Source organism: Myripristis murdjan, chromosome 22, assembly GCF_902150065.1.
Source record: "Myripristis murdjan chromosome 22, fMyrMur1.1, whole genome shotgun sequence".
NCBI classification, from domain to species: Eukaryota; Metazoa; Chordata; class Actinopteri; order Holocentriformes; family Holocentridae; genus Myripristis; species Myripristis murdjan.
In genome coordinates, this window is record NC_044001.1 from 8,772,658 (window position 1) to 8,788,142 (window position 15,485).

At 42.2% G+C, this 15,485-nt stretch overlaps 1 protein-coding gene across 1 annotated transcript; it reads left to right on the forward strand.

Moving 5' to 3' along the window:
- The first annotated feature begins 117 nt into the window (after positions 1 to 117).
- Positions 118 to 9,428, forward strand: foxo3a (forkhead box O3A). The gene is made up of 2 exons (XM_030044798.1): positions 118 to 1,497; positions 6,044 to 9,428. The coding sequence occupies exons 1-2, from the start codon at positions 970 to 972 to the stop codon at positions 7,376 to 7,378; spliced, it is 1,863 nt and encodes a 620-aa protein (XP_029900658.1). The 5' UTR covers positions 118 to 969; the 3' UTR covers positions 7,379 to 9,428.
- The last annotated feature ends 6,057 nt before the right edge of the window (positions 9,429 to 15,485 follow it).

Here is a 15,485-nt window from a genome sequence, read left to right on the forward strand (position 1 = left end):
TTTGGCAACAGTGTACCATCCGTCTACAATAGTGATGTTAAGGCCACGTTATTCTGAGTTATATATTTGATCACTGAGGCTCGTCTGCAGTCATTTCAAGCAGCTGAAGCCACGGTGACATGACGCGGGAGAGGTGCACGGGCAGGGCTGATGACTCGCTAATGTCACTGTGAGGCGGACATGTACACGCTGTCGCTTTAATTTCTGTGCAATCCAGGGGGCAGGTCTTCTTTCTCCACTTGGACAGCGAGCGTTTGCGCCACCACACAGCAGTAGATTGAATGAACTGCTTTAGCAGACTCCTGGCCATAGGGGTTGCCATGCTGGAGTATTCAAGATGCGGGAGATGTGCTGCAAGAATGCATCATTTTTAGCTCGGAGAGGTTGCTTTTGAGCCTCGCCGCATTTTCCAGCAGCGTTTCGGGAGCTGGGCCTGTTGAAAGCAATCTCCTCCTTGATGGTATCTAAAGAGCAGCGCACTGCACAGGCGACTGGCAGCTCGCTGCACGGACGGTAAAGAACTTGGGAAAGGAAATGGTCAAGATGGCAGCTGTACACGGAATGATAAAGCTGATGTGGTGACATTAATGTATTATTTATTCTGGCATGCATGTCGCAGGATCGCAATTCAGGAGGGGGGCTTGTGAAGGAACGCCGTTCGGATTCCTCCAAGACTCGCTGCTCACTCTAAGTAACTACACATTTCGCGAAACAGCAATGCATTTCCACAGGGGTGTGGACTGTGTTCAAGAAATGGCACTATTTTGTTAATGCTGCTCAGCCCGATCTATTTTTCTGGTACGGAACAACGCCTGGGAGAGGACGGACACGTGCTGGACTGGGCTACAAGGTGGACATTTGCATATCGTGCATAGTAAATTGTCACCGAAGCCAGCAGACAACATTGATGGAATGCGACCCGAGTGATTTTATAACCCTTTGTGCAGCGACCGAGATATTGCGATTAACATGGCTGAGGCATCGCACAATGAACCTCCATTAAATGTTGAAATAGATCCAGATTTCGAGCCCCAGAAAAGGCCACGGTCCTGCACTTGGCCCTTGCCTCGTCCGGAGTCTGGTGCGGGCAAGCCCGGAACAAATGACACTGACGTAATCCCAGAAGAGGAGGATGATGAGAATGACACAGAGAGCGGCATTGCCCAGAAAACCAGTGTTAAACCCCGGGAGCCGAGCAGCACCTCGCAGCCTGTGGAGGTCCAGAGCGGCCCCTCCAAGGAGGAAGGCACTGACGGGTCCCCTTCGTCAACACAGACCCCCGCCGCGGCTCTCAGTGGCTCTGCATCCCAGCAGTTGAGGAAGTCCTCTGCCCGCAGGAATGCCTGGGGCAACTACTCCTATGCAGACCTCATTACCCAAGCCATTGAGAGCTCCCCAGAGAAGAGGTTGACATTGTCCCAGATCTATGACTGGATGGTGAGGTCTGTGCCATATTTCAAGGACAAAGGCGACAGCAATAGCTCTGCTGGCTGGAAGGTGAGTGGTGACAGGCTTGCTCTGTAGTCATAACAAAGACTGCACTGTGGTGTAAAGCCATGCAGTGCATCAGCCTCTTACGTGAGCTACAGGAGGAAGATGCAACACCAGGTTGTTGTGTTATTTGCAGTGACATTTAAGGACACAATAAGGACACCACCACCATTTTAAAGGGTCTGTGGGTGCTGCAAGGTTCCTCTTTATTCAAATTTGGGTGTCTGGGGTCTAAAGATAATCAGCAGACTTTGGGGAAATGTGTGGTTGCCTGATAGGCACAGGATGAGCCTGCTTTGCTGTCAAATGGCATGCAGTGTAACCCAGAGCAGACCATTGTCAAAACACAGGGGCTGTACATCATATTGCAAGTACAATGTATATACATCCAGCACCTTAAAATATAATCACAAATACAGTCCTCATCTCAGTTGAAGGCTGAGGTCCAAGGTTACTGCAACACATGCCAGTGAGACTCATGTAGGCGATGCAAAGTTGATGCAATTTTTCAGCCAAACCATACACACTGTTGTACAAGGGCTCCTTACAAGCTACAGTAGTGTCCGGCTTCTGTTTGATTTTAAGGATTAGTTTGGCCTGGAAAACCAATTCATCTGTCATGGAATCAAGTCTGATGAAAGCTCTGAGCTTTGCGGGATTTAAATGGGGGAAAAACTCTGGAAATAGGTTTGTAATCCTGCACAAATGTAGATGTGAGATGCAGGCCTATTCTGGGGGGGGTTTCTTCAGCAAGAAATAACAGTGGTAACCGTGACAGTAATAGCGTTTTTCTTGAACTTCTTTAGGCTGGGAGATGATAATCAGAATATAAGACTAGACTATGGGTAAGCTGTAGTCAAAACAAATTGATGCCAGTAAACTGGAAAATCTGCAGGATACTGGCCATTTGTTTAACAACTTGTCTTATTGCCAGTCAGTATCTCAGTCTGTTCCAGTTTGCATGCTCATTTGCAACCAGAAGCATTCAGCAGCTGCAAACAAACATTCGGCTATTGCAGGAAAGGGTTAATGTTGGGTTTCAGAAGTGCTGACATCAGCATTTCCTAGGAGATGCTTTTTAGCTCTATGTGACATTCAGCAATTAGCTTAAGGTTGGTCATCTGCAGGGGGGTTTAGAGGGACAGTGTACAGAATTTCCTGATCATGTCCAGCCTGAGACTGAAGTGTAATAAATCTAGATCCCCTCACCCCAGCCCCTTCCCCCACTAGGATACCACAATAATGCACAAATTGCAGGTTGATTTCATGGTCCGTAGTGCAGTCTGTTTGTGGCTATAACTGTAGGTTAAATTTTCCATGCTGAAATCTGTCTTTAATTCAAGTTAAATATTCAGCCCCCTATAGGACACTGTATAATGTGCTACACAAGCTCTCACATTAGAGTACTAGCACTACATCATAGGCCAGCCAGAGGCACAGGCTGTTGTGTGGCACACCAACTTTAATGTGGCCTGGGCACAAGAATCAATAAGCTGACTATAAATTATGTAGGTCAATGTGTAGCAATGTGAGAGAAGCTCACTGTTTCACTTTGGATCTGGCTGTGGCTAAACTGGCATTGCTCCAGTTCCTGCTCAGAATGAGGCTTTGCTCAAAGGGTGCTGCAGCACGGCTGTGACTGCGTGGGGGAGGGGAAGGCAGGAGTTTGCTCTTTGTGATTTATCTTTAAATGCTATACGGCTCATGCTTTACGTCCCTGCACAGCATACAGAAAATGGACATTTCTCAGTAGCTGGGCAAACACAATGTGGCTTGCCCTTTTATTTTGGTAGGCCTAGAGGTCGTTGCTGCTACACAGTGTATTTTCCTTTTACCAGCCAGAAAATTACAGGAATGTTGTGTAGGTTATACATTTGGTCCTGGCTCACTGTATGTTCTGCTAAAGCATGGTGCAGCATTCACAGCCTTAATGCTTGTACTGTTAGGCACAATGAGATAGTGAACATTATGGCGCAATATTTATCTTGCTTTACTGATGTCTTTTATCAGTTTTGAAAGATAACGACTGCAACACACATGTCAGCTTATTAGACTGCATATTTTAACTTTGAATTCATACAGGAAAACACAGTTCAGCCATCGTTGACAAATCCAGTATCACAATATTATGCTTGTTGACGGTCCAAGACATGTGCCTGAGAAAACATATTCAATAGATATGCTCTGTTTTAACGATTTCTTAAAATCTGTCTCTACTTAAAATCCTTACCGAAAACATCTATTCACATAGCGAGCTTGACAACAAAACATGTTTTTTTGATGTTCCTAGAATCAAACAAAAAATACAAAATAAAAATACAAAATGCAGTTGAGGGGATTTGAGTGTCTTGCTCTAATTACTAGGTTGCCCATAAGGAGCCAAAAGCACCAAGGGGGTCTTTTGTTGTTAGATGCACCTGAACAAACATTTAAACAGCTGAAAGCTAAAATGAAATTGGGCTGCACAGTTAATCATAAAAACATTTGTAATTGCAAAAGGGCCAGGGGCTCAATCCATTTTACACCGAGCGGCATAATTTGATTAGTGGGAAATGTGTTAAATCTCAAAAACACATTTAGATGTGGTTCTTGTTTCAGTAAACGTCTCATACCTCCTCTAAATGTCAAATCCAACATATGAGGAGGTGGGTTAAGTGGTGGAGACACATATTTTCTGGAGGACCAGGATCATTAAATATCCAATAAATTTCCTCAAGCTGGCATAAGTGAGTATGTCACTGGTGTTGGTCAAAACTAGGGCTTGAGGATGTTTGTATGTATGTAGTATGTGGACAATATGTGAACATATGACATTATGTGAGCATCAGTTTCCCTCGTTTGCTTATAAAAATCTATTGGGTGCTCCTACATTTGCTATATAGCCTGTGTCTCCTAAGCAAAATGTACCTTCTAGCTTTTTTGTTATTGACCAAGCTTCTTTGTTTATAAAATTAACTTATGAAATGGACATGTCACCCCAAGTTACAGACCTATGACTGATATTCTTGTGGCAGGAATCGGTACGGTTTTGTTCAGCAATACACATGCAAAAACATGACTGAAAAGACTGGGTCTCGTGAATAGCCTGAATTGACCCGCGGTTTATTCTGAGTGGTTGACAGATCCCATCAACCTTGCCAGCTAACTTGAGTGGAACAAAACAAAACAAAAAAAGAGAGAAAGAGAGAGAAGAGCTTGGAGGTGACTAAGCATTAGAGTCTAAGAGTCAGTCACAGGTATTGTTGTAAGTGATGAAAGTGCTTGCTAGTTGACCTAATCCCATAATTGGCTTTGAGCAAGGGCTTTGCTAGAAGTTTGATGTCAGCAGGCCACTCCATTCACTCACAGCGTACGCCAGGAGAATGTGGCCACTGCTTGGTGTGTGATCTTCCACTCATCACAAAGCTGGAGAGCCCCTTCCTCCAGCGTCACGCTCTCAGGTTCCACAGTGATATCACTAAGCCTGTTTACTAACTGCAGTTTGTTTGTATTCGACTGTGTATTGTTATTGACCAGCATAGCAGTGCTGAAATGAGCAGTCGATCAGCATAAAGTTAATCAATTATAATTCTGGTAATTGATTAAACATTTTAGTAATTCAAATAAAAGTAAAAATGTGAAACATTTGTGGGTTACAGCTCCATAAATTAAAAAAAAATTGATTGTTTTTCTGATTTTAGAGTCACTAGAAATGAATAAGTTGGGGGTATTTTTAGGCTGCTTGTCAGACTACAGTATGTAAGCAATTTTAAGACTTCACACTGGGAACTGGTAACGTGATGGAGACTTGTCATTATTTCTGACATTTTCTATAATAAATTATTGATTCAAAAAAATAATTGATAGATCAGTCGATAATGAAAGCAATTACTAGTTGCTGCCTCATAATTTAGTCTTTTATAAGAGATGTGTTATGGATATAGATTGGACCTTAGTTTACTGGGGTAGATTCAAGCTGGACCTTTCCCAGAGCCTTCCAATGTTGGCCTTTTCACTGCAGAGATCACTGCAGTTTCCCTGCTACTGCAGTGTCATTTTTTTGGGCTGAGCGTGCTGGCTCCAGCTGTTTAATTTTGTACATGGTTGAGACTATCTCCAGGGAAATCCTGTAGACCTTTCTTGGCAGCCAGAAATAGGTCATAGTTTGAGGTGCAAGAAAGTCTGTCTTAGAAGACATTTTGATCATCTGCAGCACTTGCATTGTTCACAATACTTGGTAGTAACAGTTTGTTTATTACCAAAAATGATGCCTCCTCCATGGTGGTATGAACGAGGACTACATAACTACGTGTTGCCTGTTTTATGGTCTTAGGTTGTACCCACAGTGGAATAATATTTACACTTTTTGCGGCATTTTTTACTTATATACAAACTACATAGACCGACAAGCCCTGTCCAATTTTATGAGAACAGCAGCTGTGCAGCAATGCCAGTGTTTGTTTTAAAGTTTATAATGGTCGTGTAGGGATATGCAGTTCATTCAGTTTAATGATTAATTCATTCAAGTATGTCTTGTGATTTACTGACTCTGATGTATGTACTTTTATTGCAGAATTCCATCCGGCACAATTTATCCCTCCATAGTCGTTTTGTCAAGGTCCAGAATGAAGGAACAGGGAAAAGTTCTTGGTGGATGGTCAACCCAGAGGGTGGGAAAGGTGGCAAAGCCCCAAGGCGACGGGCTGTATCCATGGATAACAGCAAGTACATCAAAGGTGCCAGAGGACGTGCCACCAAGAAGAAAGCCTCTCTGCAGGCCGCCCAAGACGGTAGCTCAGAGAGTTCCTCAAGCCTCTCCAAATGGACAGGAAGTCCCACCTCTCGCAGTAGTGACGAGTTGGATGCCTGGACAGACTTCCGCTCCCGGACCAATTCTAACGCCAGCACGCTGAGTGGCCGTCTCTCACCCATCTTGGCTAATTTGGAGCTGGACGAGGTGCCTGATGATGACTCTCCCCTCTCCCCAATGCTTTACTCCAGCCCCAGCAGCATGTCCCCCTCCACAGGCCCCACCGGGCTCTCTGATCTGGCAGGTACCATGAATCTCAATGATGGGCTCTCTGACAACCTGATGGACGATCTCTTGGACAATATTAGCCTAACGGCATCCCAGCAACCTCCTCCTGGAGAGGAAGAGAGTGGAGCCAATGGGCAGGGGAGCTCAGTGTTTACCTTCAGCTGCTCAGGAAGCAGTCTGGGTAGCCCCTCTGGCAGCTATGGGCCTAACTCTCTTTTTAGCCCTACGTCCATGACGAGCCTGCGGCAGTCGCCCATGCAGACCATTCAGGAGAACAAGCAAACCACCTTCTCCTGCGTCTCTCACTTCAGCGAGCACCAGACCTTGCAGGATCTGCTGAGCCTGGAGTCCCACAGCCACAGCAACGTCATGCTCACCCAGTCTGACCCACTGATGTCACAGGCCAGCACCGCCATCGCTCTGCAGAACTCCCGCCGCAATGCCATGCTGCTTCGGAAAGACCCCATGATGGTGAACCAGGCTGGTGCAGGTCAGACCCAAAGTTCTTCAGTGCCTGTTTGGCAAGCTGGCTTGTCAACTTCTGTTAGTGGAGGACTGGGGTTGAGCGGTGATGCTGGCCATACCGATGCTAAGCAGCAGCACCTGAAGTCTCCCAGCAAGAATTCCTCTATGCAGCTTGGCTCGGGTCTGTCCGCTCAGGACCGCTTTCCTGCCGATCTGGACCTCGATGTGTTCAATGGTAGCCTCGAGTGTGACATGGACACCATCATCCGCAATGAACTGATGGAGGACGATTGCCTGGACTTGAGCTTTGATTCTCATGCCACCCCTGCCCAGAATGCTAACAGGAATTCAGGAAGCTTCCCCAGCTCTAAACAGACCTCACCACAAAACTGGGTCCCGAGCTGAGAAGTTCCAGAACTAAGCATGATATGAAAAACAAAAAAAGTGGGGAACATGTAAATTGGGGTTCATTGTCCTGCATTGTGCAACTAGAGGGAAGAAAGAATATGTGAGTGTATCCATGTAGTGTGTTTTTTCCGTTATTTTTAATGTCAGGCATTACGTTTGGTACTGTATTTTAAGTGTCTAAGACACATAGTGGTGTTTTCACAGCGGAGGAAAGATTTCTTTCAAAACGATCAATGTCCGGGAAGTGTGAACAATAATACTGACTGGAATGGAGCTGAAGGAGATTTTCTTCAGACAATATGAAAAACATCAACTCTTGTTAGTCTCAGGGAATCACGCATATCACAACGTGATACATGGAACTGATGGTGAATTATGTTTAACCCTGCTTTTTCTCCAGTTTCACACCCTTTCATACCTAAACCAACAATGTTTTTGCCAAACCAGCTGTCAGCCCATTGTGGGTGACAGCCTGTTTACATAACAAGCTGCAGAGAATGTTACACTATGTTCCAGTGGAGGATACTTGATAAGCTTTTTTTTTTTTTTTTAAGTTTCTTTGAAAGACGTAGCCTAAGTGGACTAAATGATTAAAAACAAGTGTTATTGAAAAGCTTTTCTTTCCCCCCCATCGATGCACCAAGTCATGCACCAAATATCAATCTGTAGAGTTAAAATGTTATCAAGATGTGAAATGATCTACATTGTGTGGTTTTGTATGTAATGTTTTATTTTCATTTTGCAAATTTTACCCTGTGATTTTAGTGACATTACTGTGAATTCCGTTCCTTCGAAGAGGTGCATTACCGAGGCTCTCGATAATATGATGTTTCTGCTGCAGCTCCCTTTCCCTGACCTTGCCCCCTCTTCCACTTACTGCAATATTGGAAGTACTGCTCCATATACAGAGTTTAGGACAGACGTAAGAACAGTGTTTAGCAAGCCACATGATTTAGCTATAGTTGACATCATTTACATTAGTAAACACTTACAGTAAGTAAACACAACCATTTGGTACTGAAAAAAAAACCACTCATATTTAAATATTCCATAGCACTCAAATACAACATTTTGGTGTTAATTTGAAGGAGTACTTGGTGCTACAAATAAGAAGATAGCAGGGAGTGGCTGCCAATGGAGGTGCATTAGTAGCCTCCCTTTGTTATCAGCACTATAGCAGGTGCTTGGTAAATAGTGTTTTCAACCCTGTGACAGGAGGTTATGTAATATCTTAGCAATTTGCCATTTTAGGTGGGAAAAAAACACAACCACAGTATTTTAAATATTGCCAAAATATTTCTGCAATTAAGTAAGTGGAAATAAGAGGATACCATGTGTATAAATGTTAGGAAACAGTGCTAAGGGCAAACAAAAAAAAAAAAAAGAAAGAAATCTCTACATCAGCACAGTTTTTGTAGGAACAGCAGGATGACTTTTTAGTTTACATTTTGTCGCCAGCTGGAAACAGCCAAAGGGCCTTTCAGTGATTTGATGTGCTCATTGAATTGACCATTCGTGTTTCAGGGAACATGTGAATTGAATTTTACTTTTTTTTTTTTTTTTGCTACATTGAGATAAAAGCATTTCCATTATGCATAACGTGGTAGAACTAGGTACTACATTTTGGCCACCTGGAACTGTTAAATATTCCGTTTAGCACATAAGCACCGTAAGGATTGTTTAGAAAATTCAAATGTCTACTGAATTTGATCGATCCTATTGGCTTAATTTTTGATTTTTGCACTGATATCCTGCACCGTTATGCTTCCAGATATAGTTTTTTGTAGCTTCATATGGTGGATTTCCATCTAAAATGCAACACACTGAGTTGACTTATAATTTTTTTTTTTTTTTCAGGGTCACAGTCTCTGATCTACAGTACTTTTGAGTAACACCCACTGCCAATGTCCATACTACTTTCTTCCTATTGCTCCTACAAAAAAAAAAAAGAAAAAGAAAAAAAAAAAAAGGACATCAAGTTGACATTGCCAGGTGTATTTCCAATTCTTACCTTGGTTGTATCAGAGATGGTGCATGTAAATAAAGCTTTAAGAAGCATTGAACTGAGTTTTTGATGCTCTTGTTTTATTATTATCCCCACTGGAATTGCACAGCTGCAGACTCCACTCTGCAAGCGCCATGGAGGTGATTTGCTGTTGGCTAACCACATCATGAACAAGGAACCAATCACCTGCTGTATCCAAGAAGACTGAACCTGCTCTGGCTCTGAAGTCAAGGTTTTTGATCATGGTATGGAGGACAGCTGAGAGAAATGCAGCTTAAACAGTCGACACACCACACATATTTCTATATTGTCATAAATTAGTGGCACACCACACAGGCCAGTATCTTCAGAAACACAAGAAGGTTTACATCATACATTTTCCAAACAAAGGAGGGCTTCGATGAAACGTCGGAGCCCTCTACAGATCAAATGTAGTCACTGTCTTGCTGCTGCACCCCGGTGTCCTGATCAAGCACAGGAAATGGGAGAGGAAGCCCGATTGCATGGAGACCCATCTCCATGGATACACCACAACAAGCCAGCATGGCAGCAGAGATTTGGCAGCTGCGTTTGGATGAGGGGAGCTGTATTTCTGAGTGTTTGAAATGCTGGAGTTATAGCTTGAAATGTTTGGATCTCAGTTTCCCAATTTCCAAACATCCTTAATGTTGAATGAAGGCTGACGCTGCCATGGCGAAGGTGTACAAGGTTTCCTCCACGGCCAAAGTGGAGCAGATGGAGGCAGAGTTGGCAGATAAACTCTCAGGACTCAGGGCGCAGATTGAAGAGAGTGGATTTCCTCTTGGAGTAGCACTCTGCAGATTTTACAGGTGTGGAAGCTTGCTTAACAGTTAAGCCTATGATAATGAAAATTGTTGCTTTGGAAATGTCTGGAGAAATGTCAAGAAGTATTAAGCAAAACTAAAATGTCTTGAAAATGTGCTTTCTAAATCTTTAGGCAATTGCACTGCAAAAATATTCATCTTGACAAGCAATTGGGTGTCATATTTTGTCTTCAGATGAGATAATCCCACTTGGTTCCAATGCTAATCAACTTGTTTCCAGAATTTTCTTGAATCAAATGTCATTTTCTTGATATTAGTGGGCTGATCTGCCTTATTCTGCCTTGTTTCAACATATTTATACATGTTTACAAAAAAAACTGGCAGAATTTTCATCTAACACTGAAGAATTTTTCATTTTAATACCAAAAATGACACTAAAGGACTTGAAGATGGAGAACCTGTCCTATCTGATGAACGCCATGCCCCTCTTTTACTTATCAATACCAAAGCAGTCCCTAAAATGTATTTGTAAATGATGTTAGACTCAAGTCTCATGTATTTTCTGTGTTTCTATGAATCTTATTTACTGACTCTGAGCTTTATTTCAGTTCTTTTCCACTTCCAAAGGACATTTCCTTCTTTCGTGCTGAAAGAGAGGAGACTCTTAGAAGGGGACTTCAGGTGAGAATGAAAATCCGCCTTCCATTATTTTCATCAAGGTCGCAACACCGATATAAAATGTCTGGGGGGTATGGAAAATTAATTTGCTCATTTCTAGGTCATGAAAACCTTTGGAGTTGCATGGAAAGCCTGAATATTGAATTATGTAACACTTGACCCATTGTCAGTGGAGTTTTTAGACAAATGTAGGAGGTGTGTTTTTTTTTTTCTCCAAACTTAGACCACTCAGTTTCTGTCCGTGCTCCGGGTTGCAGGTGGCAGAAGCCTTGCCGGTTTTGTCTCAGGCCAGCGTTATGCAGAGGGAGCTGGAAAGTTGCCTGAATGTGGAGTACACTCCTGACAGCCTGCCTCCTCTGCTGCACCAGGTGATGACTGGATAAGAAAGAAAAATGGTGGAGAAAAAAAATGGTGCTCCTCAAATCTTTTACTGAAGAAAAAGCAGCAATACCTTAATGGGAAAATACTTCAGCAAAAGTCATGCATGCAAAACTTCACTTAAATATTAGCAGTAAAATGTAGTAAAATAGTTCCTTTCAGAGTGTTGTAACACTGCTCCATATCCTGTTGACTAGTTTATACTCTGACGGTGAATCAGATTTTATGTTTTGCATGTAAAAGTTAACTGTAACTGCAGAGGGCATGTAGAGGACATCAGAGCAGATGATTTGTAGAGGTGATTATGGAGAAACTGTCACATTTGCAGCAGGCAGATGGACCCAAACGCAGGAGCAAAACATGTAAATGGCAAATGAACTTACTTGCCAAAAAAAAAAAAAAAAAAAAACAGACACAGGGAACTAAGCATGCCAACAAATTAGAAACACACACAGGTCTAAATACACAAGTAACTAATCAGAGAGACAAGACACAGCCGGTGAGGAGGCAGGAGGGACAGAAAATGGAGGAGAGCGACTGGAGACACAGGACAGGACAAAGAGCAGGAGGGGTGGAGATCAAGAAGAGCTAAACTAACCAGGTGCAGGTGGAGAGAAACACAGAGCAGGTGAGCAGAGCAACAGGTGAACATGAAGGACACACCTAGCAGGAACTGAGCTCAAAACATCCAGTGGGAGTCCATAAATACAGAACCATGACAGTGACACGGGCTAAAATGTGATTTAAAATAATTAACGGGTTGTATTTTCTTTTTTCCAATAGTTCTATACAGACAGGTCCTATCACCTGGCTCAGATTAAATACCAGCTCATGCTGCGATGGAGGAGATTCTGCCGCCACACCAGTGTCCTCGACAAGCTTTATCCTTATTACAAGGTGACATTAAGAGGAGGGCCCAAGATTAAGATTTCCGCCGTTTAAAACATGAACGAGGCTCATTAAGACGGATATTCTGAACAACTCACTCAGAATAACCTCATTCAGTACAGATTATGGAGAAATTATATAACATACATTTCTCAAATAGCCTCTTAGCGGTTATTTGATGTAATTAAGATGGACAAAATTATTTTGTTTCACACTGAACATAAAAAAACTGCATTTACTCTATGCAGCCAAAATAAAAAGAAGCTGTAATGTGGAATAAAACAAGATGAGCACAGGTGGCGTTTATAAAATTACATGAAGATCTAATGCATTAAGTGTTTCTAACTACCTGAAATAGACTGTCAAATGGATTTAAAATAAGGCTGAATTTCCTTGATGAACATAGAGAAGGGAAGTGTCCTCATTGTCTATTTGCTATGATTAATTATAAAATATTTGTAAGTATTTGTATTTGTATGTCTGCTGTAACTGCAGTCAAGAAACCAAACAAAGCATTTTTGGGAAGAAAAAAAAAAACTCCACAAATGGTATCATTTGGTAATCTGGATGTCTTTCTGTAGTTTTTCTGTAAAAAAAAAAAAAAAAAAAATCAAATAGTTTATAGCAATCTGTATATTTTATTGAGCAATTCTCTGTGAAATCGTGTATATTATTTATGTTTTATGCCACATGAAAATTTATCCAGTGATTCTCACTTTCTGAAGCTCCACTCTTGCAATTTTACAAGAACAGTCTTGATCAATCCAGAAAAAAAAAAAAAAAAAAACCTCACCATTCTCAATAAATAAGTAAATAAATAAATAAATACAGAAGCCATGATGACCTCTGTATCACAGGGAGAAGATGTGCCTTTTCATGCTAGACAACAAAAATGTCCTATCAGCTGTGTCAGATCCAGCTGGACAGATAGCTTGTGTCTGGTTTCTCCTCAGGACCACGTGTCCTACCTGATGCAGGAGTACGAGGACGCGGTTCAGAGAGCTCGCAGACTGGCAGTGGCGAGAGACAAGGTCCTGACCGGTCGGGGAAACCCTGCCGCCGTGGTCACTCAGGAAGACGTGCTCATTTACCTCAGATGGCTGGTCTGCCACCTGCACTCGGTCAAAACCATTCACAGCTTCCTGAGAGTAAGAACCCCCCAGGATATTACGTTTAAATGCTTCATATTTTACATCTGTGGACAGTTTTAGTGTCTGGTGTTTATGCTGTGAGTCTTATCAATTAATGATTTTGATTTTTGTATTTTCATGTGTTTATCCTCTTTATATATCAAAATACATGAATTAAACTTCTCATCTAACAGGTGCTACACTATATACCAGCTTGTGAAAGAAAAAATAAAGAAGTACAGGTGACCTCCACAAAGGATCATGAGGAGACTTCACATAAGGCTCAGCACACTGATGGTGAGAGCAAACTCGGCACTATCCTTAATATCTATATTTAGAGACACTGACAGCAGATAGAGGGACAATTCAGAGCTGTCCAAACTGTAGACATGCCCGAAAACATGTTGCAGTGCAGGCATGGAGTTATTATTGCTGACAATAAATGTTAAAAATGAAAGAAACAGGAAAGATATGTGATACTGAGGGTTAGGTAAAGTGCAGTCCACAGCTCTGAGCAGAGATTTTATACACCGGTTTGTTGCTGATCATGTCCAGCTGCAGGAGCTGCAGGGCTGTCACACAGCATTCCCCTGCACACTGTTAAACTGGAGGAGTTTCTCCCCGAACTTCAATCCTTGCTCTCCTTTTTCCACCTGCGGCACGACACTCGAAACATCAGCACCACCGCAGACGAGATGGAGCTCTTCAGCATGGTGACAATGTTATTTCATCACAGTCGTCATGCCTTGGATGCAAATTACGGTTGGAAATGAGCAATATTTGCGTGTGCTTATTGGCCAGCTCTCTTTGAATGCTTGAACAGGTGTCGAGGGAGTTCAGGACGATCTTCAGAAAGCAAGAGCTGATGAAGACGTTTCCCCAGTACGATGGTACGGACGTCAGAGAGAGCCAGTGGGGGAGGAAAAGTGCGAGCATGGCTCTCAAGAAGGAGGCAAACTGGATTCCTTTCATTCAGGTGCAGAACTTTGGTCATGAGGTATTTCCAGTAGGCCTGCTTTTTCTGGCTTATTTAACCCTCGTTTTGTCTTTCTGTGAAATGTACACCTGTGGTGCTCAAATTGAACCGGTCTGGTTTGTTTTGAGGATTAAAAAACAAAAAACAAAAAAAAAAACAGAAATTATGAATTATTTTGATTATAGTTAAGATCAGAGGAACATATGCTGATGGATTATCATGAAATTTCACATTTGTTACTGGCAGCACTTTTGTGGCACAATAGTGTGACCCATTGCGCCTCCTGGGGGCCAATTTGACCCAGGAGGACCACAGATGTGAAAAATTTGATGATTTAGGGGTGTTTTTTAGTAGTATGGAACCATCCATGTTATTTTGGGGTAATTTGATTAGTGAAAACCAATATGTCAGATTTAAAAACATTTGAAAACTCGTCAAATTGACCTGAGGACAAGAATTATTTGCAGCTCCTATGTGACAATCATCTGTTCTCTTACTCCACCTTCTTTATTTTTTCCCATCACTCTCTCTCATGCTTCACCTTGTAAAGGATTTCCATACTGAATGCATTCAAGCAAAGTTAGTATATACACATTAAAAGTTCAGTGTGTTCATGAAAGCTTTGAGACATCAGGACAGAGAATGTTGACTGTTTCTGACTCTGCTCTGGCCGGTAGGTGAAGCCCAAACAGGATCCATGGCAACAAAAACTCCTCACGAAGCTCAAGGAAAAGAAATTTGTTGATGAGTTACTCAGGATGCACTGCAGGTTTCTTCAGGTAATCTGCTTTTAGCTTGAAATCGACATCATACCTTCTAAGAATGGAAATATCTAAAGACGAGTATTGATCTGGCTGCAACTTTAATATTATTTTTGTGGGATATTACAGTAATTTATACAATTTTATATTCATTTTTTATATATATTTTTCTGTGGTTGCTAATTTATCTGACTCTGTCTGAACTTTCTTGATGTGATAAACATGACACATTTGTCCAAAGTGTTATAAAACAAATGCTGTACTCCTGTGTGTGAGCCAGGCCGGCCTCTGATAGCGATAAGAACGTCATTCATATTTTTTCACTTACATATCAAGTTTCTGTCATACTTTCATCTGTTTCTGATCAGGTCCCTGATCTGTTCCATGTGCGCGACGCTCTAAGAGAGCACGCCGCTCATGTATGTGACTTACACACCTCACACACCAGCAGGACAAAACCACCACAGACCTCTGAGATCTGGACAAGCATCTACAAGGCTGTC